This window comes from Hemicordylus capensis, chromosome 4 (genome assembly GCF_027244095.1).
Source record: "Hemicordylus capensis ecotype Gifberg chromosome 4, rHemCap1.1.pri, whole genome shotgun sequence".
In the NCBI taxonomy this organism is placed as follows: Eukaryota; Metazoa; Chordata; class Lepidosauria; order Squamata; family Cordylidae; genus Hemicordylus; species Hemicordylus capensis.
Genome location: NC_069660.1, coordinates 317,805,929 through 317,830,914, shown reverse-complemented (window position 1 = coordinate 317,830,914; position 24,986 = coordinate 317,805,929). Strand labels below are relative to the sequence as shown.

Here is a 24,986-nt window from a genome sequence, read left to right as displayed (position 1 = left end):
GCTCCTGCTCCTGTGGGGAGGAGCGGGGCTTGGGTGAGGGTGGGGAGATCTCTGGGGATAGGGGACTGCAGCTTGGCCAATAGGCAGCAGCAATACTGCAGCCATGACCAAGAGGGGTGAGGGGGATGGAGTAAAGGGATGGAGGAGGAGGAGGAGTGCGGCTCAGGTGAGGGTGGGGAGATCTCTGAGGTGACGGGGGCTGTGATGGCGTGAGGGGACAATCAAGTACTAGTGCTCAGATGCTCTGCGCGGGTTACGTTAGTTACCTTTAAAGCCCTAAACAGTTTAGGACTGGGTTACCTGGGATAGCGCCACCTTCTGCATGATCCCCACCACACATTAAGATCATTGAGAGAGGTCCGTTTCCATATGCCCCCTACTCGTCTGGCGGTCATTCGGGAGCGAGCCTTCTCTGTAGTCACTCTTGGGCTGTGGAATGTGCTCCCTATAGATGTTTGGGATTTAACATCTTTACCAGCCTTCAAAAGAGCCCTTAATTCACTTTTTTTTAGCCTGGCTTTGACTGTTTTAAGTTGTTTTGTTTTGTCCTTATTGTGATTATTTTTGTGAACCACCTAGAGCCTTTGGAGTCAGGCGGTATATCAATCAATCAATCAATCAATCAATCAAACAAACAAACAAACAAACAGATAAATAAATAAATAAATAAAGTGTGTTGATTGTATTGACTTTGCTGCCCTAAGCAATAGTGTACTGGAGGGTGGCGTCTAAATGTTTTAAATAAATAAATAATGAACCTTCCTATTTACTTGCAGGATGTTTTAAAAAGTGAGGATCACAGGCTAGTGTATCCTCTTTCTCATAATTCACTGCCTGTATGGTGCAATTGCAGAATATCCACTTGGTTCTCCTATGGTAACCTCTTCTGCTGCTGCCTTATTTTTGTCAGGTTGCAAGGCGGCAGGTGAGAAAAGTGTCGCACTGTTCAGACACAAACGACACAGCAGTGGAGGAAAGAATGAAAAAACCGAGGGCCTGTTCTTCAAAAGTGGAGACTGAGACTGAGCAACAAGAGGACCACGACACGTGGGAGGAAAGCCCAGGAAGTTGTTTCGAGCAGAAGGAGAACAAGGCCAAAAAGGCCAAAGGAGAGGATGACAAAGGCATGACTGAAAGGAGGAATGGTCGGAAGAAGAGAGCGGCAAAGGTGAAGCATGAGTTGGATAGCAAAAGTGGGCCGGAGAGAGAGAATGACAATGAGGGAATGGCGGGAAGTGGGGATGAGCTGGAGATACCCTGTGACATCAAAGTGGAATATGACTCCAATGAGCGGAAGCCTGCAAAAAGGAAGAAGAGCAAAGCAAAAGAGGCCCAGGAGGATGGCTGTGGGACAGAAGGGAAGGCCAAGAGAAGCAGGAGCAAAGGAGCCACAAAGAAAGCGGAGGTGGAAGGCGGCTCCCGGAAGAGGAAAGCAAAAGAGCATGACGATGATGTGAAGAAGAAGCGGAAGAAGCAGAAGAGAGAAGAAAATGGGAAAGACAAGACAAAAGTAGAGGATAACAAGTGGAAGTGGTGAGTTGTGCATTTGGACAGGGTTTTTTGTGTGTCGCAGTGTTAGAATGCCAAAAGAGGGGGGCCAGTATTCAAAGATATTTAAGCCTGGTTGCCCTCCCCCTTTATACAAACGTGACTCTAGAGAAAGGTGGCCAACCTGAGGCTCTCCAGCTGTTTGGGGACTACAGCAGTTGTGGCTGGATAATGGGAGCTGTAGTCCAATAACAGCTGGTTGGGCACCCCTGCTCTAGTATAACTCGTTTCAAAGCAAGAAGCTGCTGGAAAGAGCAAGGATTTCGTTTTTGCTGCTGTTCCTAGCTATGGGGCAGCCATTGTACAGGTCGGGAATCCTTTATCTGGACTCCCGAAATCTGGAAAACTCCAAAATCCAGACACCATGCTGAGAGGAGGCAAAAAAAAAAAATGCTTGTAGCTTCAACCTCTCTCACACACAAAAAAACCCTCAGGTCCCAAACCTCAGCCCCCAAACCAATCCCGGCCCCAAATCAGCAGCTAACAGAGTATATACAGTACTGTATAAAAAAGCAGCAAAAAGCCCACAACTCACAGGAAAACATTATGGTGGTTCTGTAATCGGCTGGGAAGCATTGGGGCCGGGATTGGGCGGGACACGCAGTTTGCAGGAGCGATCTCGCTTAGGGCCCCTAAACTCGCTGTTGTTGCTTGCTTAGCTCCTTAGCTCCCCTTTTAGTTCTTCCCCTCAGGCTTTGCTATCTGCCTTTTGTTTACTGCCTCTCAAGCACTGCCACTCACATGCTTCTCATGCCGGTCTGGGAGAGGGAAAGGCAGAAAGGAGTGCGATCCCATTGAGAAGCGTGTGAGAGGGGAAGGCTGGAAGGAGCTTGGCGGGAAGGCACGAAGGAACTTCAGGGGTTGTTACCCTCTGCCAAAGCCAAGCCTGGGTTGCAAGGAGGGAAGGAACTTCAGGGGAAGCTGTTGAGACCCTCTGCCAAGTTGATTATATACTTTGAATAAAACCTTTAAAAAAAACAAAAAACAGCAACAGCCCAAGATATCTCATTTATGAAAATATTATGAAATCTGGAAAAATCTGGAACACCTCTGGTCCCAAGCAGTCCGGATAAAGGATTCTTGACCTGTATATGTTAGGGAGCAGGGCAGACTGGCCTAGAAATATTCTATACTTTGGAATGTTTGCATCGTTTAGGTAGGAGGAGCCATAACTCAGAAGCAGATTATCCCAGGTTCAGTCCCTAGAACTAGATGCCTAACTTTAAAACTGAATCATAGCTAGGACTTTGAGGATGCCAGCAGAGAATGCTAGCTGGTCACACATCCTTCTTTCAAACGAAAAGACCTGTAAGGGTCTCCTGGTTATACTGTACTTTTATGGGTAATATCTGTTCACCCACTAGATGCCACTGTTGGGCAATCCATTTCCTGGTCTCAAAATTCAGTGCTAGCACTGAATATACATATAGGTGTGTGCATATAGATATGTTCATTTTATGTCATTTTGGGTACAGACCACTCAAATGCAGGCTACAGATAAACAGGGTACTCTTGTGCATATGTTGAATATATTGTATGAATTGGTAATCCAAAAACCTTTATTTTAAGATGAGAGTTAAGATGCTTTACATTTCTACTCATGCTCCAAAAAGAATTGAAATTGCAAGTTAAGGTGCCCATCTGAACTTCCACACCATATAAAATGTAAAGACTTTGTACAGTCTGGTATTTGATGATGGCTTTAGAAATGAGTCTCCATGGACCCACAATTTGCCTTAATCAGAGATGCATCAGGCAGAAATTCATGAAGCCTGTTTGGGGGTTGAAAGAAAGGTTATGGTGAGCCATAGCCCTCATTACTGAAAACGCCAGTTTCCAGTAGTTTTGTAATGGGACACCTCCAAAATGTAAGCAGGCAGCCGATTTTATTAGCAAGGCACCTCCAACAAGGATCTGGGGCAGACATGATTTAAGTATACTACTGATGATAATAACCCCTCAAACCTAAAGAGATTAATGTAGGCAGTATGTTGTCGAAACTCCAGACCCATTCTTCAGATTATATAGTAAGAGAAAGATTATTCTCCTGTTTGCTCATGAAACTTACTTGTGTAAAAGTTAACTGACTGTGAGACTAATAGTGAATGAACAAGTTTTCTTGAACTAGTCTGGCCCATCCAAATCCTGGCATCCAGGAACAAATCGTATTTAGGTTCTGGCTCTAAATAGGTTTGGTTGTTTGGCTGGTTGCCTAGCAACCCATTTGCTTGCCTCACATGACAACAGAGGCGAATGCTAAGAGCTGGACTACATTTCCCATCTTCCCTCTTGGCTCTTGCATTATGGGTTGTGAAAACCAGTGATCCAGTTTCTCTTTTCAAAAGCAAAAGCAAAAAAAAAAACACCATTGCAGAGTGTGTGTTGCTTGTGCTTGTTATAAAAATGCACTTATAATGAATGCAGTTAATGTTAGCTGCTCTTAAAATTCCTAGTTAAAGATTTGTTGAGACAAGACGAAAGCATTTCCAGGTTGAAGGTCACGAGTCACACAGCTTCTGACATGTGCTTGGCTGCGGGGTGCTCAGTGTTCTTTCTGACTTGCACAGAGTGGTAGCAGTGTCAGGCTTTGCAGTGTGACATGACCGGGAACTTGGAATGCTTAAGCATGGGGGCATGTTGGTTAAATCATGGGCAATCCATCCATCCCACGTCCAGCCTAGTCCAGCCTTGCTCAGCCGTTTCCTGACATCGACTTTTATGCCGTTTTGTGCCTCACACAAAAGTGTGAAGACGCAGAAGTCCGGGTAAGAGCTTTGTAATAACAGCTTTGTACGTTTTGGGGTGGATCGTTGGATAATTAGATTCTGTAGCAAATCTCAGGTTCCTGCTTTTACAGCATCGATAGAAATACAGCTTACTGCTAGCATTGGTTTGACAGATCTGAGCATTAGAAATAAGATTATTTCTGAAGCTTTGGTGTCTTAGATCCATTTTACTGAATTATGAGTGTATATATTGTCTTCAGACCATATCAGTATGCAAACTAAATTTTAAAATACAGAAGCACAAATAATCATAGTTAGCTATTTTGGTCTGTAAGGGGAAAAACCCCCAAAAGCCACATTTCTGGTAATGCCTTGATATGAGGACCAACCGAAATGACATACAATCTTAAGCATAGTTTTTCATTTTATTTGGTTCTAATAAAGGTATCACTAGAATTGTGGCTTTTAGTTTAAATAATAAAGCATCAAAAACTAAAAAAAACCACAGGAAAAATAAAAACAGAATTATTTATTTATTTATTTAGCAAATGTATTGACCGCCTGACTTCCTTAGACTCTAGATGGTTTACACAATGCCAGCATTAAAACCCTCCTACCAACTAAATAGAACAAATAATATATGCAATTATTATACACAGTTTACTGTATCATGGATTGAATATGCTCTTTTCTTTTGGAAAAATATATATTTACTAGCTGACCCGTGCGGCCGCCGCCGGCCTGCGGGGGCCGAGTGCGGCCGCCGCCGCCTCGCCTCCGCGGCCCGGCCAGTCCCACCGCCTCGCTTCCGCGGCCGGGCCCGGCCAGGCCAGACTACCTCTCTCTCTCCTCCCGCCCCCCGTCTCCGGCAGGGCAGAGTGCAGCCGCCGCTGCCAGCGGGCCTGGCCGGCCCCAGAGTGCCGCCATCAGGCCCGCTGCCTCGCCTCCGCGGCCGGGCCCGGCCCTGCCGCCTCACCCCGCCTCACTGGGCCCGCCGCTCGCTGGGCCCCGCCACCACGGCCTGGCCCGCCGCCATCGTGCTGGGCCTGCCGCCTCGCCCCGCCTCACGGCTGGGGCCGCCGCCACCTTGCTGGGCCCACCGCCTCGCTGGGCTCCGCCGCTGCGGCCCTGGGCCCGCCGCCTTGCCTCTGCAGCCGCCCAGCAAGCGAATTCTCCTGGGTGTGCTGCCAGCCAATCAGGCGCCCCCTGCAGCCCAGCCAATCAGCTGGGCTGCCGGGACGCATTTCTCCTGGGCACACCCAGGAGAATTATATATATAGATATTTATGCATATAAGGTGACCAATTATACATAATAAATCTTTACAATGAATGCATTAAAACTATAATTGCAAACCAGAGAGTAGAATTGATTGACAATTCATACCAGATTCATTCTGGTGCATATAACCTCCAAACGTTAAATTAGCTTGGAAGGTCACTGAGTTCATTTGCCGGTTATTGCTGTTGTGAATAGTTAGTGTTCTAATCTTGCATACATTTTAGTTTTGCATAGAAATGCCACAGGCTGTACCTCTTGCATTTTATAGCCTTTTGGTCCCACTGTTTAAATTATGCATCTGATAATACATAATCATCAGACTGGGCTTTCTCTGTGGCTGCCCCAGGTATTTGGAATGTGCTCCCTGTCAATATAAGAGCCTCTTCATCTCTGGCTGCCTTCAAAAAACCACTTCAGACACACTTGTTTTCTCAGGCCTTTTGCTAAAACAATTTTTTAAAAACGTTTTTTGTCAAAACTATTTTTTAAAATTTTATGATTTTAGTTTTGGTTTTTATTCAGTTTTTACTTATTGTTTTAAGTCATGTACACCACTTTGAGAGTATACATTTTTAGTTCACAAAATTTCTGTCTTAGTAAATCAGTTAGTCTTTAAAATGCCAGGAGACTTTGGTTTTGCTACAGCAAACTATCAGAGCCTCCCCTCTGGAATTTGACCCTATGTTTGTTATTTTTTTAATGGGATGTGGATCATAAGCTATCTAAATATTTTATGAATGCAGCCCATATTTGTGGAGGGGAGGGAAAGAGTCCATCGATAGACGTTGGGAATCCTAGTATAAAGCACATTCTTATACCTTTTCCAACATTCATCTCTCAAGGTGGGAAGAGGAGAAGCGTGAGGATGGTGTCAAATGGCAGCAGCTGGAGCATAAGGGACCGTACTTTGCACCCCCCTATGAGCCGCTGCCGGATTGTGTCAACTTCTATTACAATGGTGAGTCCTTCTTCTTCTTCTCTTTCATCTTGAATATGGGGAACTGTCTGCACTGGCTTGTACTCATAAGGAGCTGTATGCATTGAGTAAAAGATAACTGTGCACATAAGGAACTGTTTGCATTAAGACCCAATGCATTGGTGGTGGGGAGAGGCTCTTCCATGCTGACCAAATTAGAAGGAAAGGGTAAAGTGCTTAGATTTTTGAGTCTGAAAAAATATGATGAAAGAGGAATATAATGGAAGTTTTATAACACTATGGTCAAAGAAGTTTTTCTCACATTCTTGTAAAATTATTATTTTAATTATTTATTAAATAATTTTAATTATTTTAATAATTTGTTTTAATAACTATTTGCTATTGTTTTTATTGTGTTGTATATTTTAATCGGTGCTGACCTTTATTTTAAATTCTGTACACCCCCTAGAGATGTACATATCAGGTGGTATAAAAATATGTTAGATGGAAGGAAAGAAAGGGGGGGCTGGAACTTGGGGTGGGGGCCACCCAATGAAATTTATTGGCAGAAGATTTTGGACTGGCAAAGAGAGGACTTCTTCACACAGTGCATAATCAGCTTGTTGAATTCACTGCCACAGGATGCAGTGATGGCCACTGGGTTTAGATGGCTCTGAAAAGGAATTCAACAAATTCATGGAGAAGTAGTCTCTCAATGGCTCTTAGTTGTGTAGGCTAAGTGGAACCTCTGTGATTAGAGAGACAGCATGCCTCAGATTACCAGTGAGGAGACAGGAATGCTGCTTTTGCCTTTATCTCCTGCTTTTGGACTTCCTGGAAGCATCTGGTTGGCCACCATGGGAGGCAGGATGCTTGTTTTGGTGGACCCACCTTGATCTGACGCAGCAGGGCTGCATTTGCATACTTAGGTTTTCTGAGTACCTCCCACCCCACCCCAATGTGGGAGGAGGCGATTTGTCATGAGTGCCATCCCTTGCTACCAGGCTGCTCTTATTTCTTCCAGGCAAGCCTTTGAAACTCAGCCTGGCTACAGAGGAGATCGCAACATTCTATGCCAAGATGTTGGATCATGAGTACACCACCAAAGAGATCTTCCAGAACAATTTCTTTAATGACTGGACGCAGGTATTTGCCGTGTGTGTGTGTTTACCTTATAGGCAAACTATATGTGTACTGCAGGGGCTCTCAGGTTTGGGTCCACAGATGTTGTTGTACTATAACTCCCATCATCCCCTGCCACAGTAGCCAAAGTTGTAGCTGATGCCTGTTGTAGTCCAACAACAACGCCTGGACACCCAAGGTTGAGAACCCCTCAGGTCTACATAGGTCATTCGTATAACTGCATTTCCATAATAACTCTTTAGAAATGCAAATATGTATCCCTACATGATCCTGTCCAGCTTAGCAATAGCAATAGCACTTACATTTATATACCGCTCTATAGCTGAAGCTCTCTAAGCGGTTTACAATGATTTAGCATATTGCCCCCAACATTCTGGGTTCTCATTTTACCGACCTCGGAAGGATGGAAGGCTGAGTCAACCTTGAGCCCCTGGTCGGGATTGAACTTGTAACCTTCTGGTTACAGGGCGGCAGTTTTACCCCTGCGCCACCAGGGGCTCTTAGCATAGCATCCAGTGGCTGTTGCTAGTATCTTCTGTATTTTTGTTTAAAGATTATGAGCACTGTTAGACAAATAACACTTTAAAAAAAATCCCTGCTATGTAAACTGCTTTGTGAACTTCTTGCTGTGGGGAGAGGTTATCAGGTGATTTTGTGCAGGATGTTATCAGTATGCTGATGACACCCTGTAATGGATAACAAGCCTTTGTCTCAGAGCAGGCCCACGTGAGGGAAAGAAAAATGCTGAATCATTCCCCCCAGCTTTCTGAGCAATGGCTTCTCCCCAAACCTTCCTGAAATCTTGGTATGGTCTAGGCTGTCACCCCCACCCAGCCCCAATTATCGATAGAGTTTAAAAAAACCCACCCCAGGCTTGGGTGGAATCCCAGGGAAACTCCCCTGCAAAAACCTTCCATGTGCAAGCTTACACGTGGTGAGAAAACTGGTAGTTGCTGAACGTATGAGTCGTGTTGCACCAGAAAAAAGCCCCCTTTCCCTGAGTTAAAAATCCACCCGGAGAAGCTTGTAAAATGTAAAGAACAAAAGCGGGGGGGGAGCTTTATTCAAATGCTACAGACTGCTTCAGTTTGAGGCTCTCTCAGCTTTTAGTTACAAGTGAAAATACTCAATGGTTGCACAAATAATTCAAAAAGCACCCCAGATAATGTTGGGGTGGCACACTTTAAAAATCATGGTTGCCCAGTTGCAAAGAACATGGATGTAAGAGGATACAAATGCCCCTTTAAAAGCTTACAGATCGACCATCCTAGAACAGTATCAGGGATTTAGAAAGCACACAAAAGCAATATAACTGCCCAGAGATGCAGGTTTTGGGCAGTATAGAAATATTTTAAATAAAATAAAAATAAATATAAGTTTCTAATGCAAAATCTGACTAACAAACTGGTCCCTAGACTAAACTTCCGGAAGCCAAAGTCCTGGCATCCTTTGTCTTGAACTCACCAATTCCTGGATGAGGATTCAAGTTTCCTGCCCTCCTGTCTTTCAAGGAGCTGCAGAACTCCTTCCATGAGAGAAATCTCCATACTAGCTTTTGACCACTTTTGACTCTAATGTAATGTGAATAACTGGTTTAGCTATTAAGGTCGCCCCGCTGGCTGCTTGTGCCGTTGGGGCCCCCTACAGAGTGCTCTGCTTCCTGGTGCGAAACCAGTTCCAGAACTTATTTGCTGCTGCTTCCTGGTTTTCTCACAGGAGATGACAGCAGAGGAGAGGAAAAAAATCAAAGATCTGGAGAAGTGTGATTTCGAAGAGATCCACAAGTATTTCGTGGACAAACACGAAGCACGCAAGGCTCTGTCCAAGGAGGAGAAACAGGTTTGGATGCTGTTGCTGTTTGGCAGAATCTGAGACCCTTTGGCTACCAAAATGTTGCTGAACTCCTAGACCTCCTTTGTGCAGCTATGAATGCCTGAATTTGCTGTCTTGGCTTCTTAATCTCAAAGATAATCCTATTGCAATGCATTCAGCAGGAGAATGCCTTTGACAAGCACTCCGGACTTGTACGATGAGCCCTCTCATAAGCCCAGGCTTATAGTGTCCCAGCCTCTCCACTGGCTTCTTGCTCCAGCTTCCATGTCAAAGTCAGATTTAAAACTATTAGAATAATCTGTGCTCTAGCATCCTAATATACTTCTTGATGTTTTTTTAAAGAGAAAAGGCTGCACTTATAAAAGGAGTTTCTTTTGGATTTTTAAATTAGAAATTGAAGGAGGAGGCAGATAAAATCCAAGAAGAATATGGTTACTGCATGATTGACGGGCACCGAGAGAAAATAGGCAACTTCAAGACCGAGCCTCCAGGTCTTTTCCGGGGCCGTGGGGACCACCCTAAAATGGGGATGCTGAAGAAGAGGATAATGCCGGAGGATGTCATCATAAATTGTAGCAAGTGGGTACTAGAGCGTATCAGGTCATATCTGTAGTCCTGTTCTGCTTACATACTGAATTACAAGTCTAGTCACTCTCATTGTGTTTGGCCCCATAGGCTAGATAAGTGAGAAGCTCAGCCTGATGAAAGGATAGGAAACTTTGCTGGAAATGGCTAATATGAATAGGGATCTTAAGTTCACAACTATGGCATTTTCAGTGGGCTTAAACTAGGGGTAAGAACTTAGCCTATTGGAGAAGGGAATAAGCAAGCCAGTTGTTGAATTTACAAACTTAAGGTTTGGGGACAGAAAGGAGTATAGGAGTATTAGATGGAATGGGAATGAAATTTATCTGCAGCCTCTCGTTCTTTCTATAATTAGATGAGGAGTGCTCAACCTTGAATACCCAGATATTATTGGATATAATCCCCTTCGGCCATTGTGGCTGGGGATGATGGGAGTTGTAGTCCAACATCTGGAGACCTATAAGAACAGCCTTGCTGAATCGGGCCCAATTTCCATCTAGTCCAGCATTCTGTTTCCCACAGTGGCTCATCAGATGCCACTGGGAAGCCCACAGGTTGGGAAATGAAATAGCTGATAATTCAAATTGTGGCCCTGTACCATTGTGGAAGGATGTTTTTAACTTTTTGTTCCTTGTTGGGGTTTTTTCCTGCCAGGGATTCAAAGATCCCAGAGCCCCCTCCAGGACACAAGTGGAAAGAAATTAGGTTTGACAATACTGTCACTTGGCTGGCGTCATGGACAGAGAACATCCAAGGGGCCATAAAATATATTATGCTGAACCCTAGCTCCAAGTTGAAGGTAGGGTTTGTTATTCTCCTAGAGGCTTTCTGTTTGAAAACTTTGTTTGCAGGAGTCCTGACATGGACTGCACATTAAATAGTGTGTGTGTGTTGGATTACTTACTTACTTACTGTCTGTTGTGGTGTTGTGAGCCACCCAGAGAACAATAAAGGTGGTAGTGGTAGTGCCTAAGAATAGCTGCCTTATACTGAGTCAGACCATTGGTCCATCTAGCTCAGTATTGTCTACCCAGACTGGCAGCAGCTTCTGCAAGGTTACAGGCAAGAGTGTCTCTATCTTGGAGATGCCAGAGAGGGAACTTGGAACCTACTGTATGCAAGCATGCAGCTGCTCTTCCCAGAGCAGCCCCATCTTCTAAGGGGAATATCTTGCAGTGCTCACATGTAGTCTCCCATTCAAATGCAAACCAGGATGGACCGTGCTTAGCAAAGGGGACAATTGATGCTTCCTACCACAAGACCAGCTCTCCTGGTTGTCATTGGCATATGTGGAACACAAAGGTTATGCTTATCCACGGTGTAAGAGTGGCCAGAAATGACCTCAGAGGTAATTTCTGACTGCCATGTTGGGAGCAGGAGTAATTTTGTGGCTCATTTTTTTGTGGGGGGAAGTCCCACCCCATGATTTTTCAAAATGACCAATTTTGACTGGGGGGGAGGCATTCCTGGAAGGCTGGAGACCCATGGACCATGGCGGGGTACTTTATTTCACTATTCCCCCCACTTTTTGCCCTTTTCCCCAGCCTCCAGGAACCTAACCACCGACCCACCCCATTCGGAATGCAGCGCTATCTGCAGTTTCCTTGCGGATAATGGGGATCACCTGTATTTTCTCTCTTAGACATTTATATTATGTATTTATTTCAAGGACACATACCCCTCTTTTTTTATCTAAAAGCTCTTCAAGTTGGTTTACAATAATTTATGTGATACAATAAAAGTGGTGATGCTGGGAGAGCAAAGAGAGATGCTGTAATTAAGCCATTGGCATCTGCCTTTTGCAGGGGCATGTGGGGTGACTGAGTCCAGGTCAGAACAACCCCCACCACCCCGGATTATCCTAAATAATTAGAAGTTTTGGTGTGATAGGAGGGGCAAAGATGGCAGACAAGAACATTCTGAAGAGTGAATCTAAATGAAGCTCAAATGGCTCTGACAATCTAATTGCATGTAGTTCTGGTAGAAGTCTTCACTAGTGATATGTTTAGACCAGTTGTCTAAGGAGGTCTTCAAAAACTTTCTTGCATTTCCCGTGATTGTAGTTTCCAATGAAAACCCAACATTGGCTAGATCTTCCTCTCTCAAGTGAACCAGCTGTCATTTTGTTCCTCCTAGTGCTAGACCCCTTCCTTTTTCCTTCCTCTGAGGACTGCATCTTGTGTTACGTTTTTTTAAAGATGCTGGTGCCTCCTCACAGGTTGCATCTGGATCTGGAAATGCATGCAAGTGTTAACGGCTGGCTGCCAATGCACTGAGGCTGCTCTGCTTGCCCAAGAGCCTGATTTGGGCAGCACCTACCCTTAGAATTCACATCTTCCACCTCCCTTTCCAGGGGGAAAAGGACTGGCAGAAATACGAAATTGCTCGCCGCTTGAAAGGGGTGGTTGACCAGATCCGCTGTCAGTACCGAGCAGACTGGAAGTCCAAAGAGATGAAGAAACGGCAGAGGTCTGTGGCGCTGTACTTCATTGATAAGGTGCGGGCTGCCTTTGTTGAGTTGAGATTGAAATTGTCACTCTTAAAACTGTGGTGAGGCCCCTTCTGCTTGTATTCACATATCCTGGTAAGAAGCCATATTTAAAAATATGTCTGTGCTGCTGTTCAACAGAAAACTTCTCAAAGAGGTTTACATTGCAAAAAAGGATGAGAAAATGATTCCCTGTCTCTAAGGGGCTCACTGTTTAAAAAGGAGCCAAAGAGAGGCCCCAGCAACAGTGGAATAGAGACAGCTGATCTCCTCTTACTACATATAAGGGAGCCACCCCTTGAGAATGTGCCTCTTTGCCCAGTTGATGGGGGGAGTCCCAGTACAAGAGTGGGGTGGCCTGGAGGTGGTTTCCTGCCCTAAAGAGGCTCACACTCTAAAAAGAAACACAGAGGAGGCCAGCCAGCAACAGCTACTGGAAGGAACTTGATGCTGGGTTGAAGAGGGACAGTTGCTCTCTCCATGCTGAATATAAGAGGGCCACCACTGGAGGAGTTGCCTCTTTGCCCAGTTAGCAGGGAGGATGAAGGGAGAGGGTGCTTTCAAGGCAACATGAGGAAGTCCAGTAGGATACGTAAATGTACACATGTCTATGTGCATGTATATGTGTGCGCGCTCTCTCTTTCCCTCCTCCCCCCACCCCGCCGGAATCCAAAGAGTCTCGCATGCATTTTGGGGCTCTCTTAACTTCCTGTTCTGCACGGCCGCTCTTTGTGCTGCATCAGAACGGAAGAGGAGCCCTGCTGGTGGAATCCACCCCTGAGAGGGTCCCCTGGCTTTTGGGAGGTGGGCATGCTGAGCTACAGCAGGATTGAAGCAGGCCTTGGGAGCCCCGCAACGAGAGCAGAAGCTCCATCTGAAGTCCTTAGAATAGCTGCATGAGATTTATTTATTGTTAAATGTATGCCCCGCCTTTCATTAAGTAAATCCCAAGGCGGCTCACAATAAAATTTAAAAACAAGATTTTTAAAAAAGACACATTAAAATATTGAACTAAAAAATATAAAAACAAATCTGATTTTTAAAAAAGAAAGAAATTAAATTAAAACACAAGCATATAATGATGAAACTAAAGCTGGCCCCTAACATCTCTCTCCCATCAAGGAGTGAGTCGTTCTGGGTGGGGCAGGCACTGAGTTGCTCATTTCCCCCCCTGTGTCCTCCCAGCTGGCCCTGAGAGCAGGGAACGAAAAGGAGGAAGGCGAGACGGCGGACACGGTGGGCTGCTGCTCCCTGCGCGTCGAACACATCAGGCTGCACTCTCGGCTGGATGGGAAGCAGAACATGGTGGAGTTTGACTTCCTGGGCAAGGATTCCATCCGCTATTACAACAAAGTGCCCGTGGAGAAGCAGGTGAAAGAGGCGCCCTTGCAGGGTGTCGGTGGAGGAAGATCCCTGGGCCAGCAGGATTCCCGGGCCCCCAGGCTGCTCTAAGGCGCAATGCAGTCCTCCCACCCCCCACCCCCTTCTGCTCTGATCTGCAGAAGATAGGCTTCCCAATGGCCTCTCCAGATCAGGCAACCTTGCTGCAGGTGGCAGGCTTTGCTTGGGAGCTGCTAAGGGCAGAGTAAACTTAAGTATTCTTGACTCTACTAAATAAGGGCTTTTCTTTTTTAATATGTAATTCAGTCTTTTTGTATTCTTTTTATACCATATATATTCTGTTTTGCTCTCCCTCTTAAAGTATGGAACATAGGAAGCAGCCATATACAGAGTCAGACCATTGGTCCATCTAGCTCAGTATTGTCTACACAGACTGGCAGTGGCTTCTCCAAGGCTGCAGGCAGGAATCTCTCTCAACCCTGTTTTGGAGATGATGCCAGGGAGGGAACTTGGAACCTTCTGCTCTTCCCAGAGCAGCTCCATCCCCTGAGGGGGAGGCTCACACTTCTAGTCCCCCATTCATATGCAACCAGGGTCGACCCTGCTTAGCTAAGGGGACAAGTCAGGCTTGCTAACACGACCAGCTCTCCTCTTCAGTTTGGAGATGGATTTTATCTGCTGTGAGTTTTTAAAACCATTTTTTCTTCTATTTTTCTGTGTGTAGGCATTGTGCTCTCTCTTTGGTCTATGACCTATGTGATTGGAACAATAAAAACAATTACTACTCCTACAACTTAATCCCCACGTTAGAGAAACCATGTTCTGAGGGGTTTGGTGTTGGGCTACAGTATTTGTGCTCCCCCCCCCCCCCCATGGCAGTCTTTTCCACTTATTCAAAGAACCATAACATTTTTAGAGTTGGAAGGGATCTTGGACATCTTCCAATCCAACCCTTGCTTGGTGCAGGAATGTGCTTCAACCTCCCTGTCCTGGGGTGTCCTTCCTCTGCTTGAGACCTCTGCATGCCTGTCCAGCCTCGGCTTGAAAGCCTTTTGCAAAGGAGAGCCTACAATTGCATGAAGCAGACTGTTTCTCTGTCCAACAGTCTTTGCGGTTAGGAAATTCTTCCTAATGTCTGGCCAAAACTTGCTTCATTCTCATTGGAGCCCACTAGCTCTAGTCCTGTCTTCAGGAACTGCTGGGAACAAGTCTGTTCCTCCTCCTCTTGTGCCAGCCCTTCAGATATTTGGCTGTCCTACCCTTCCCTAGGAACCTGGACAGGGATGCTGCTGCAGTTTCCTGCACGAAGTAGGGGTTGGACTGGAAGACCTCCAAGAGCCCTTCCAACCATTCTGTGGGTTTTCCCATGCAAAACAAATATTGGTGTTTTGCATGCGAAATGTTGGTGTGTTGTATGCAGCCAGGGAGTGAGGGTGGGGAATTGCATCCTCTCATCATAGGCTTTCCCAATTGCAGCTTCTTTTCCCTGCTCCAAAGTGAAAGGATCTTCATGCCTGCTTGGCTCAATTCCTCCAAGACCGACTTGCTCTTGTTCAGTCTGCCATCTGACCAGTTGCTGTGTGTGAGTTTCTCTGGAGGGGGGTTGCACTTCCCTTGAGAGAGACTGTCCGTGTTCTGGGGGTCTTCCTGGATTTGTGGCTGCTGCTTGAACAGCAGGTGGAGGCCGTGGCCAGGGGTGCCTTTGCCAAGCTTCAGCTGGTTCGCCAGTTACAGACTTTCCTCGACTGGCAGGCCCTGGCAACAAGTAACTCATGTCTTTGTTACCTCTTGTTTGGATTACTGTAATGTGCTCTACCTAAGTTTGCCTTTGATTTGGAAGCTTCAACTAGTCCAAAATGCAGTAGCCCACCTCCTCATGGGTGGCCGTAGACTTGATAGTGTCACACCTCTTTTATGCTCACTGCACTGGTTGCCTGTTCGCTTCTGCGTCCAATTCAAGGTGCTGGTTCTCACCTACAAAACCCTTATGGGCTTAGCACCTGTATATCTCTGGGATCGCCTCTCTCAGCCAGTTGCATCCCGTCCTGTGAGGTCTTCTCAGCTGGCCCTCCTTAGTGTCCCGGGCCCTGGCATAGTGTGTAGTGCCTGGGCCCATAGGATGGCTTTCTCTGTGGCTGCCCCTCTTCTTTGGAACACTCCCCCCCCAATTTGTTCAGCCCCCTCCCTGGCTGCTTTTAAGGCCCTTCTTAAGACACACCTGTTGCGCCAGGCATTTGCCCTTTAATACTTCTTTAAAAATTTGTTGTTGGTGGTATTTCTGTTGTTCACCGCCTAGAGCCTTTGAAGGAGGCAGTATATAAGAAGTTTCAATAAATAAAATAAAATAAATGCCATTTGCTTCGTTTTCCCTGGTCATACCTGGGATATAGTTAGTGAGCTCTTTGGAGATAACATTTTTCTTCTTCTTGATTCATGTAGGTGTTCAAGAACTTGCAGTTATTCATGGAGAACAAATGTCCTGGAGACGACCTGTTTGACAGGCTGTCTGTAAGTCTGGGGTTTGTCTGGGGTGCTTTCAAGTAGGCATCTTACTAATCTGCCTCTTTGTTTTTCCATCCTACCTATTTTGCATGCATACCTTCTTGTAGCAATGATGATATTTTGCTTTTTGTGGCTGGCTGACAAGTTGAATTCAAGGGATGATATGAGGAGAAAGGGAGAGAAAACTGGGGATAAGCACTCATCTTGCAGGCAGATTAGCTCTAGCTTTCAGGAGGCCATAGATGGGACTCTATCTTGGGATCTTCATTCCCCATTTTGTTTTCCAGACATCTTCACTGAATAAACATCTCCAGGACTTGATGGATGGTTTGACAGCCAAGGTCTTCCGAACATACAATGCATCCATCACATTGCAGGAACAGCTGAAAGCGCTGACAGATGGTAAAGGGTTTGGGTTGGGTGGGATGAACTTGTATGCTGCCCCAACTCCTTGAATTCCAGTGAGGTGCCACGGGGCTTCCCACTGCTTACTGGTGTACACACACTTTGGGACTCCAGGAGATGAGCTTCTGTCCACAGGGAGCAACTTTTCCAGCATCTCTTGGGTGGTGCGCCTGGATGCCGGGTGGTGCGCCTGAATGCCAGGGTGCTGTTGGTCATCCTCACCTCTGTAAACCCATCTCTGCTTAGCACAGGGTTTCTCATCGTGTGGGTCCCCAGATGTAATTGGACTTCAGCTCCCATAATTCCCAACCAAAGACCACTGGGGCTGGGGATTATGGGAGTTGAAGTCCAATAACATCTGGGGACCCACACATTGAGAAACCCTGGCTTAGCACATACTGGTTATTGTGAGATAAGAACGAAACAAATCAGCAATAGTTCAGGAAAAACAAGATGGAATTTCTTCACACAAAGCTTAACTAACCCCTGGAACCCACTACCACAGGATGACCACTAATTTTGATGGCTTTTGATAGGGTTTTAAATGAATTCATGGATGGCTCTCTCAGTGGCTGTTTGGTCATGGTAAATCAATAGAGCCTCCAGTGCAGGCAGCAGTGTACCTTTAAATACCAGATGTTGGGGGTGGACAACAAAGGAGTGGGCCTTAATGTCCTGCATGTGGGCTTCCTGAAAACATCAGTTTCCTCCCATGAAATTGATTGCCAGGAAATTTAGGGCCAATGACAGGAAATACTTCTTCACACAGCGCATAATTAATCTGTGGAATTCTCCACCATGGGATGTGGTGATGGCCACTAGCCTGAATGCTAGCTCAGGGGCTTAGACAAATTCATGGAGGGCAGGCCATCTCCAGCCTCGGAGGCAAGATACCTCTAAATACCTGTTGCAGGGGAGCAGCTGTCGGAAAGTGGGCGCGCCCTCTTCTCTTGCGTGTGGGCTTCCCGGAGGCATCTGGTGGGCCACTGTGTGAAACAGGATGCTGGACTAGATAGGCCTCCTTGGGCCTGATCCAGCAGGGCTGTTCTTAACTGTCTGGCCACTCTTCAATTCAATTCTTTATTATTATGGTCCAAGATCAGAAAAGCTGGCCACTTCTGGAAACACTGTTGGAAACGGTGGGTTTCCATAGACCTTTGGTCTGTTCCTGGAAGGATCTTATAAGTTTGGCTTCTCAAATGTGGGTCCCCAGAGGTTGCTGGAACTGGAACTCCCACCATCCCCAGCCACAATGGCCTTTGACCTGAGTCCCCTTAATCTCATTGCTCTTTAGTCATGACTAACCAACTGGTTCCTGCCCAATAATTCAGAAGCAATTCACTGTAAAACCCCATCAACATCTTCACCTTGACCATAGGATCTTAAAGAGGCAGGGCCTTGCAATCAGGTAGTGGTGCTGGGAGAAGCCGACCTGTCCTGCATGCTCCTGTGTGCCTCATCCCTCATTAATCCCCTCTTGTTTCGACAGAGGACGATAACGTGGCCGCCAAGCTCCTCTCCTACAACCGCGCCAACCGAGCTGTTGCCGTCTTGTGCAACCACCAGCGGGCCACTCCCAAGACTTTTGAGAAATCCATGCAAAACCTCCAAGCGAAGGTAAAAGCCCCCCCGGGGCTGCTGTGGTACCTTGTGATCAGGCCTGGGCTGCCCATGGCAGGTGGGGAGTTAGTGGTGTGGAGGGAAGGCTTCTTCCTTGTCCAGCGCCTCTCGCATGAGTCTGCAAGTTGTTGGAAACCGCTCCGTGTTGGTAGGGTGTGCTTTGGCACTGAGCTAGCAGAGGATGCTCAAAAGGGGGCTGGGGTTGAGCCTAATACAGTCAGCAGTGGGGAGAAGCTGTGGAGGGTAAGTAGAAATATGTTTTTTTCAGAAGAAGGTGGGATCAAGTCCGGCACAGGACTTGAGAAACCAACGTCTTGATGTCCGACCATATTTTTCTAGAGAGACAGGCTGTGATCTGGACTTGCCTTGATTCTTGCTGTTCCAGATTGATGCCAAAAAGAATCAGCTGGTTGATGCAAAAGTGGAGCTCAAGAGGGCAAAGGCTGACCACAAAGCCAAAAAGGATGTGAAATCGAAAGCGTGAGTGGGGCCTGTTCATTTTCACCTGGATTACTTTGACTATTGGTTGTTTTCAACAAAACTGGTTCATGGGCAGTTGATTTGAGGTGATATTTCCATCTGTAGGTGTTCATAGGTTCCCTTGGCAAAATGATGGTTTGGGGCATTAGAAAATCCTGTTGGATCAGACCAAAGATACATTTCCATAGGGGCCAACCAGAAGCCACTGGGAAGCCCACAAGCACAGCATGAAAGCAGTTGCCCTCCCCTTGTGGTTTGACCTCAGCAGCTGGTATTCAGGAGGTAAACTCCCACTGCATCTGGAGGTTTCATTTAGCCATGTCTAAGAACCAGTGATAGACCCTGTGTGAATCTGTCTGATCACCTTTTAAAGCCTTCTAAACGTTTGACCATAACCCCACATTTTGGCAAAAATTCTATAAACTAATTAAGCGATGTATAAAGAAGCATTTATTTTTGTCTGTCCTGAATCTCCTGCCAATCCACTTCATTGAGTGACCAAATATTATGGGGGTGGAGGGATCTTTTCTCTGATGCTGGGGTCAAGGACATCTCCATGGGTTATCTCACGTGCTCCAAGGCAGGACAGTTTTGATTAGCTAAAGGAAAATACACGCTTACTCAAGCCTGAGGGAGATAGCACCGCCCCAGTTCTTTCTGTCCTGCGTAACTCCAGGCAGCTTCAAAATTTTCCTCCTCTTCGTTTCTAATTTCTATTATTGCTAATTTTCCTTTGCTGTTTTACTCAGACTCTTTCTGATTCCTGCTATTCTGTGTCATTTCTTCACTTTCTAAAAAATTAAGAAGAAAAGAAACACCCCTCCTTCATCTTCACGTTTTCTTCCCCGGCTTTTCTACTGTACCCTTCCTTCCTCCTGCTATGGAGCCTGCAGGAGTGTACAGAATGATCCTGGTGCCAAAGGAAAAAGGGCAAAGCAGCTTCCCTAAGGCGCCTAGGACTCCCGGATCACCACCTTCACATGCTTCGGTACCGGCTGCTTCAAAGCTGCCTGGACCGAATGCCAACAAGGCCGCTGTGGGTTTCCTGCCCTTGGGCCGCAAAACTTGCAGCAAAGCGGCCCAGTGCACCTCCGGGAGCAGCGAGCACATGGACCAAGGAGAGTCTTCAGGAGCACAATCACTCTTTTCAGCAAGGCTGAGATGAACAGCAGCATCTCCCCCAGCACACCCTCCTCCCACCACAGCGGAGATAAGGGCCTGGGGGATGTTGGGGGCTTCTGAGGCGGCAGCAGGGAGCTCCATTATGGCGTGAGGAAGTGAAATGGCACCAAAAAAGGAGAGGCATTCCAACGGCCAATGAAGGCGGTAGCAGCAGCGGGCAGCCAGGACGACCCTGAACCTGAAGCAAATAGAGAAGCCGGTGAGATCTCTCCTTGTGGAGAGTAACCCCCCTGCTGGTCCCTCAGAACCAGGTCCCAGTCTCCCTCAGGCAGTCCCCCCAAATGGCAGTACTGGTTCAAAAATGTGATAGTGGACACTGTCCACCAAATCAGGCCCCAAAAGTCAAGGCGTAGAAGGGTTTCCTCTTCATCTGGGGACACAACTTCTTCTGACTCAGATAGCCCATCACCCAAAAAGGCAAAGCAAAAGAGAAAACATGCCATGGGCTTGCATTCTAACAAGAATAAGAGTTCTTTATCCTCTAAGCACAAATATATTGAGCAGCATTCCTCTGACGTATTGAGTCCAGACTCTGGGGACCCTGCTATTACCTATGCCAGATCTTTTTACAGAGGTAGTAAAGCAGGAATGGCTTCTCCTGGCGGCAAATAGGAAGCCAATGGCTGTAGCAAACAACTATTAGACTTTCCAGCAGGAGCCATTGGATTTGCTAAAAACACCATCTGCAGATGCACCAATTGTACTATTAATTTCAGGGTCACTGGTACCTAGGAACGGTGAGACTACCCTCAAAGGTCCCTCAGACAAAAAAGCCGAATTTGCATTCAGGAGGGTGCATGATAATTCCTCATTAGCTACTCACTTCTCAGTTGCATCCTCCATGGTAGCAAGGGCATTACTCAAGTAGGCATGCATTTTTCTTTAGCGAATCAAAACTGTCCTGCCTTGGGGCACGTGAGGGGGATAACCCATGGAGGTGTCCTTGACTCCAGCATCAAGAAGAAGCCTTCATGGTAAGTGAAATAATGCTCCGTTCTTCACACCATGTGTCATTTTTATAAACCGCTATCATAAGAACATAACAGCAGCCCTGCTGGATCAGGCCCAAGGCCCATCTAGTCCAGCATCCTGTTTCACACAGTGGCCCACCAGATGCGGCTGGAAGCCACAGGCAGAAGTTGAGGGCATGCCCTCTCTCCTGCTGTTACTCCCCTGCAACTGGTACTCAGAGATCATGTCCTGCCTTGGTCATATATTTTTTCTAAATCTTGAAAATATCAATCAAAAATGCACATGTCTATAGGGTTCGGGTTAGAGAGAGCAGAGTGGCTTTATTCTGCAGCAGTCCATAAGGACTAGGAGGTTTTCTGGTTGGTAAGAGCAAGTGGGAAAGTATGAGGTTGTCCCCATTTTATTCCAACGCTGTTGCATTTTCATAGATAGGATTCCCCACCCCCACCCTCGCTCTTTCAAAACAGTGCTGTGGAAAAGAAAAGGAAACTGATAGAGAAGATTGAGGAGCAGTTGGAGAAGCTGGACATACAGGCCACGGACAAGGAAGAGAACAAGCAGATTGCTCTGGGCACTTCCAAGCTTAATTACCTGGACCCCCGCATCAGTGTGGCCTGGTAGGTGAACAGCAACTAGCCTCAGTCCTGTTTCTGTCAGGTGTCTGGGTGTGTGTGTGTGTTTGTGCATGTCCCCACCCAGCCTTGGTACTACAGTGCCCCCTTTAAAATGTGCTACTTCTGTTCACAGGTGTAAGAAGTTTGGTGTGCCCATTGAGAAGATTTATAACAAGACTCAGAGAGACAAGTTTGCTTGGGCAATAGCAATGGCAGATGAAGATTTTGAATTCTAAGGTGTAGCTGCGTTGAGGAGATCAACTCTACCTCTTGCTTCTCTTGGTAGCTTGTTGGCACTCTATGCCTATATGGTGCCCACAAAATACAACTCTAAAGGAAGAATTTGATGGCTATAATTTCTACTGTCTTCTGTGTCGAAGAGAAGAAAGTGTGGGCCTAGACGGGGAAGAGTCTCTCTGGTTTATTATTTTGGTTTACTGCAACAGTCGACTCTGATCTTGTCTACATTACAGTTTTGAGTCGGTTTAACTGTCGCAGTTCTCCCAGAGAACCTTTGGAAATATACTCTATAGAGGGGACTAAGACTCTACATCAGATAACTCCCAGCATGCCAGAAATCCCAGTGTTCTTTGGGGGAAGCCATGATAGTTAAAACTACTTCTGGCTTATTGTGTAGACATAACATTTACAACTTGTATTTCTCAAGTCTTGTTCAGGTCTGTTGACTTTTCCATGCCCAGTTTGAGCCAGTGAAGGCTGTGGAGGAACCTGGTAGAGAAGAGTATTTCTGCCATTTTGTTCTCCAAGAATTTGTGGTCCAGAAGAGGCCCAGAACTAGAGTTATGTCATACCTCACTCCCCTATCTTTTGAATCCTCCATTTTTAACTGACACATAGTTGTTTGGTGAAGGAGGGACCTTTTTTTTTTGTCTGAAAGATGACTTTGGCCAAGACTTAGATGAGTTTTCCTTAATCCAGTCTCTGTTCTCTGTATCAGAGATACTCTTCACTCCAACCCTTACGTCACAAATTTGCATGACCGAATATTTGTGGCCATCTTGTGAGATCTTGGGCCATAGCTGTCGAACGACAGCTGACCCTGCTGGGACATACACTGAAGTGAGCAGTTTAATGGTGACTGGAGAGTCTTTTGAATGGTAGGTGGAGAGAGGAGCTGGCCTCTAAAATCCTTCAATTTTGATGAGGAAAGACTAGCCTCCATCTCATGATGGTGTTCAAAATAAGCCTTATGCAAAGGAGGAAATCCCCTTGCTGTAGAATGGGACTCTTAAAATGGCCTCTGGTGGATATCAGTTGAACTCATGTGAGAATTCTTCATTTGTACATATAAATGTCCTTGCTCTCTCGAGCCTCTAGCACTGTATTGATTTTCAGTGGCATTGTGACAGCTTAATTTAAGATCGTAGCGGATTCTAATTTGTAGCTAACGTTAGGAATAAGATGGATTGGGGCTGGTGGGGGCAAGCGTCTAGGTTACAAACTGTTAGGCTGTATATTTGTAATGAAAATATATTTGTAATGAAAATATTAGTGTATGGCACAGAAACCTGTTGGGCAATATGTCTAGTTTATTATGGTGGAGAGGGGGAAAGAATATGGTTTTTGACACAATCCTAGTGTGGGGGAAATACTGTGGATGTCACACAGTCATCTGATATTATTACTTCTGGTTTACTAGTATTCCTACAAAGGGATATAAAGTGTTGAACTTATTAATTCTGTGGAACATGCAAACTGGTGAAATTTAGATATGCCAAGCACAGGGGTAATGCAACTCTAATTCCTATATAATTTTACATTATAAAACTGGTGCCACAGATGTTAAGTGCTCTTACTATTCAGTAATTTTCTATGGTCACCTCTTGGTTTCAAGAGACTGTATTCCTGGTAATGTGTGGGTTTTTGTTCCTTGGAAAGCACTTCATTAAAATTAGAATATTTTTGTCTATATAGTATTGGTCTCTGGTTTCTGAAAATGTGTGCTGATGGTAAAGGTGGAATAAACATTGCTGTATTTCCAGCGAGAGAGAGAGAAAGAGATTTGATTAGAACAAACATCATCAAAGTTCAACTTCCTGCTTCTTTTAAATGACCAAACTTCAAAGCTGACTACTTTGAGTTACTAAGTGTAAAAATTGTGCCACTGATAATTGGACATCTGGATTTGAAATGGTACATCTGGTGCATCTGGAATGTTTCAGATTTTGGAATGTGCACCTTGAATTGTGAGAGGGAGTTGTATTTCAGAATTTGTAATATAAACTTGAGATTTGTAAAGGACAATTTAAAAATACAAACTGATTTCAATTCTAATACGCTGTTGTACGTATGTGTGTGTTCAGAAGGGCCGCAAGGATCACTATTTCTACTACTCTTTTGTTATTACAAAACTGGTGCTTTTCAGATAGCCTCACTAATAGTATGTTTTTGTTTGATTAATTAATTAACTGCTGTCTTAGCGACCACATAGATAGATTCTCTTTAGGATGATCTGTCTTCAACTTGGCCCTTTTTATATGGATATGCAAATGAGCACTAGACAATTTCCTTGCATTGTATTGTCTCTGCTTCTGTACAATTGGTATCTCAGTACTTAAGAACAAAAGAAAAGCCCTGCTATATCAGGCCCAAGGCCCAGCTAGTCCAGCATCCCATTGCCTACAGTGGCCCAGCAGGGAAGACCACAGGCAAGAGATGAGGGCACACCCTCTCTCCTTCTGTGGCTCCCCTGCAACTGGTATTTAGAAGCATCTTTCCTCTTAGGCTGGAATGGCCTATAGCCCACCTCCTCCTCTAGCCTATGGACTAGTAACCATTGATAGACTTATCTTCTATGAATTTATCTAGGCCCTTCCTAAAGCCATCCAAGCTGTCAGCTGTCACCACATCTTGTGGCAGAGAATTCCATCGGTTAATTATGCATTGTGTGTAAAAGTACTTTTTTATTGCTGGTCCTAAATTTCTTAGCAGTCAATTTCATGGGATGACCCCTGGTTCTATTGCTATGAGAAAGGGAGAAAAATTTCTCTCGATCAACTTTCTTCACACCATGCATGACTCTATAGATCTCTATCATGTCTCCCCTCAGTCGTCTTTTTTTCTAAACTAAAAAGCCCCAGGTGTTGTAGCCTTGCCTTGTGAGGAAGGTGCTTTACGCCCCTGATCAACTTGGTTTCCCTCTTCTGTACCTTCTCCAGTTCTATAATGTCCTTTTTGAGGCATGGTGATCAGAACTGTATTCAGTACTCCAGGTGTGGCCGCACCGTAGTTTTGTATAATGGCATTATGATATTAGCAGTTTTATTTTCAATCCCATTCCTAATGATCCCAAGCATGGGATTGGCCCTTTCCACAACTGCTGCACATTG

General features: G+C 45.6%; 1 protein-coding gene across 12 annotated transcripts in view; it reads left to right on the top strand.

The window, feature by feature from the left end:
• Positions 1-23,566, top strand: part of TOP1MT (DNA topoisomerase I mitochondrial) — a 48,331-nt gene extending 24,765 nt beyond the window's left edge. For 9 of the 12 annotated variants that reach the window (XM_053249122.1, XM_053249123.1, XM_053249124.1 and 6 more), the window contains 14 exons: positions 911-1,533; positions 6,398-6,513; positions 7,496-7,617; positions 9,331-9,453; positions 9,839-10,026; positions 10,687-10,831; positions 12,386-12,529; positions 13,706-13,891; positions 16,301-16,369; positions 16,651-16,765; positions 18,258-18,385; positions 18,774-18,868; positions 21,490-21,639; positions 21,770-23,566. In XM_053249122.1, the coding sequence (XP_053105097.1) occupies positions 911-1,533; positions 6,398-6,513; positions 7,496-7,617; positions 9,331-9,453; positions 9,839-10,026; positions 10,687-10,831; positions 12,386-12,529; positions 13,706-13,891; positions 16,301-16,369; positions 16,651-16,765; positions 18,258-18,385; positions 18,774-18,868; positions 21,490-21,639; positions 21,770-21,872 (2,307 nt within the window). In that variant the 3' untranslated portion in view covers positions 21,873-23,566. Of the gene's footprint in view, positions 1-143; positions 167-910; positions 1,534-4,020; positions 4,314-6,397; positions 6,514-7,495; positions 7,618-9,330; positions 9,454-9,838; positions 10,027-10,686; positions 10,832-12,385; positions 12,530-13,705; positions 13,892-16,300; positions 16,370-16,650; positions 16,766-18,257; positions 18,386-18,773; positions 18,869-21,489; positions 21,640-21,769 lie in introns of those variants that run through there. The other 3 variants (XM_053249133.1, XM_053249134.1, XM_053249129.1) reach the window with 3 other exon arrangements.
• The last annotated feature ends 1,420 nt before the right edge of the window (positions 23,567-24,986 follow it).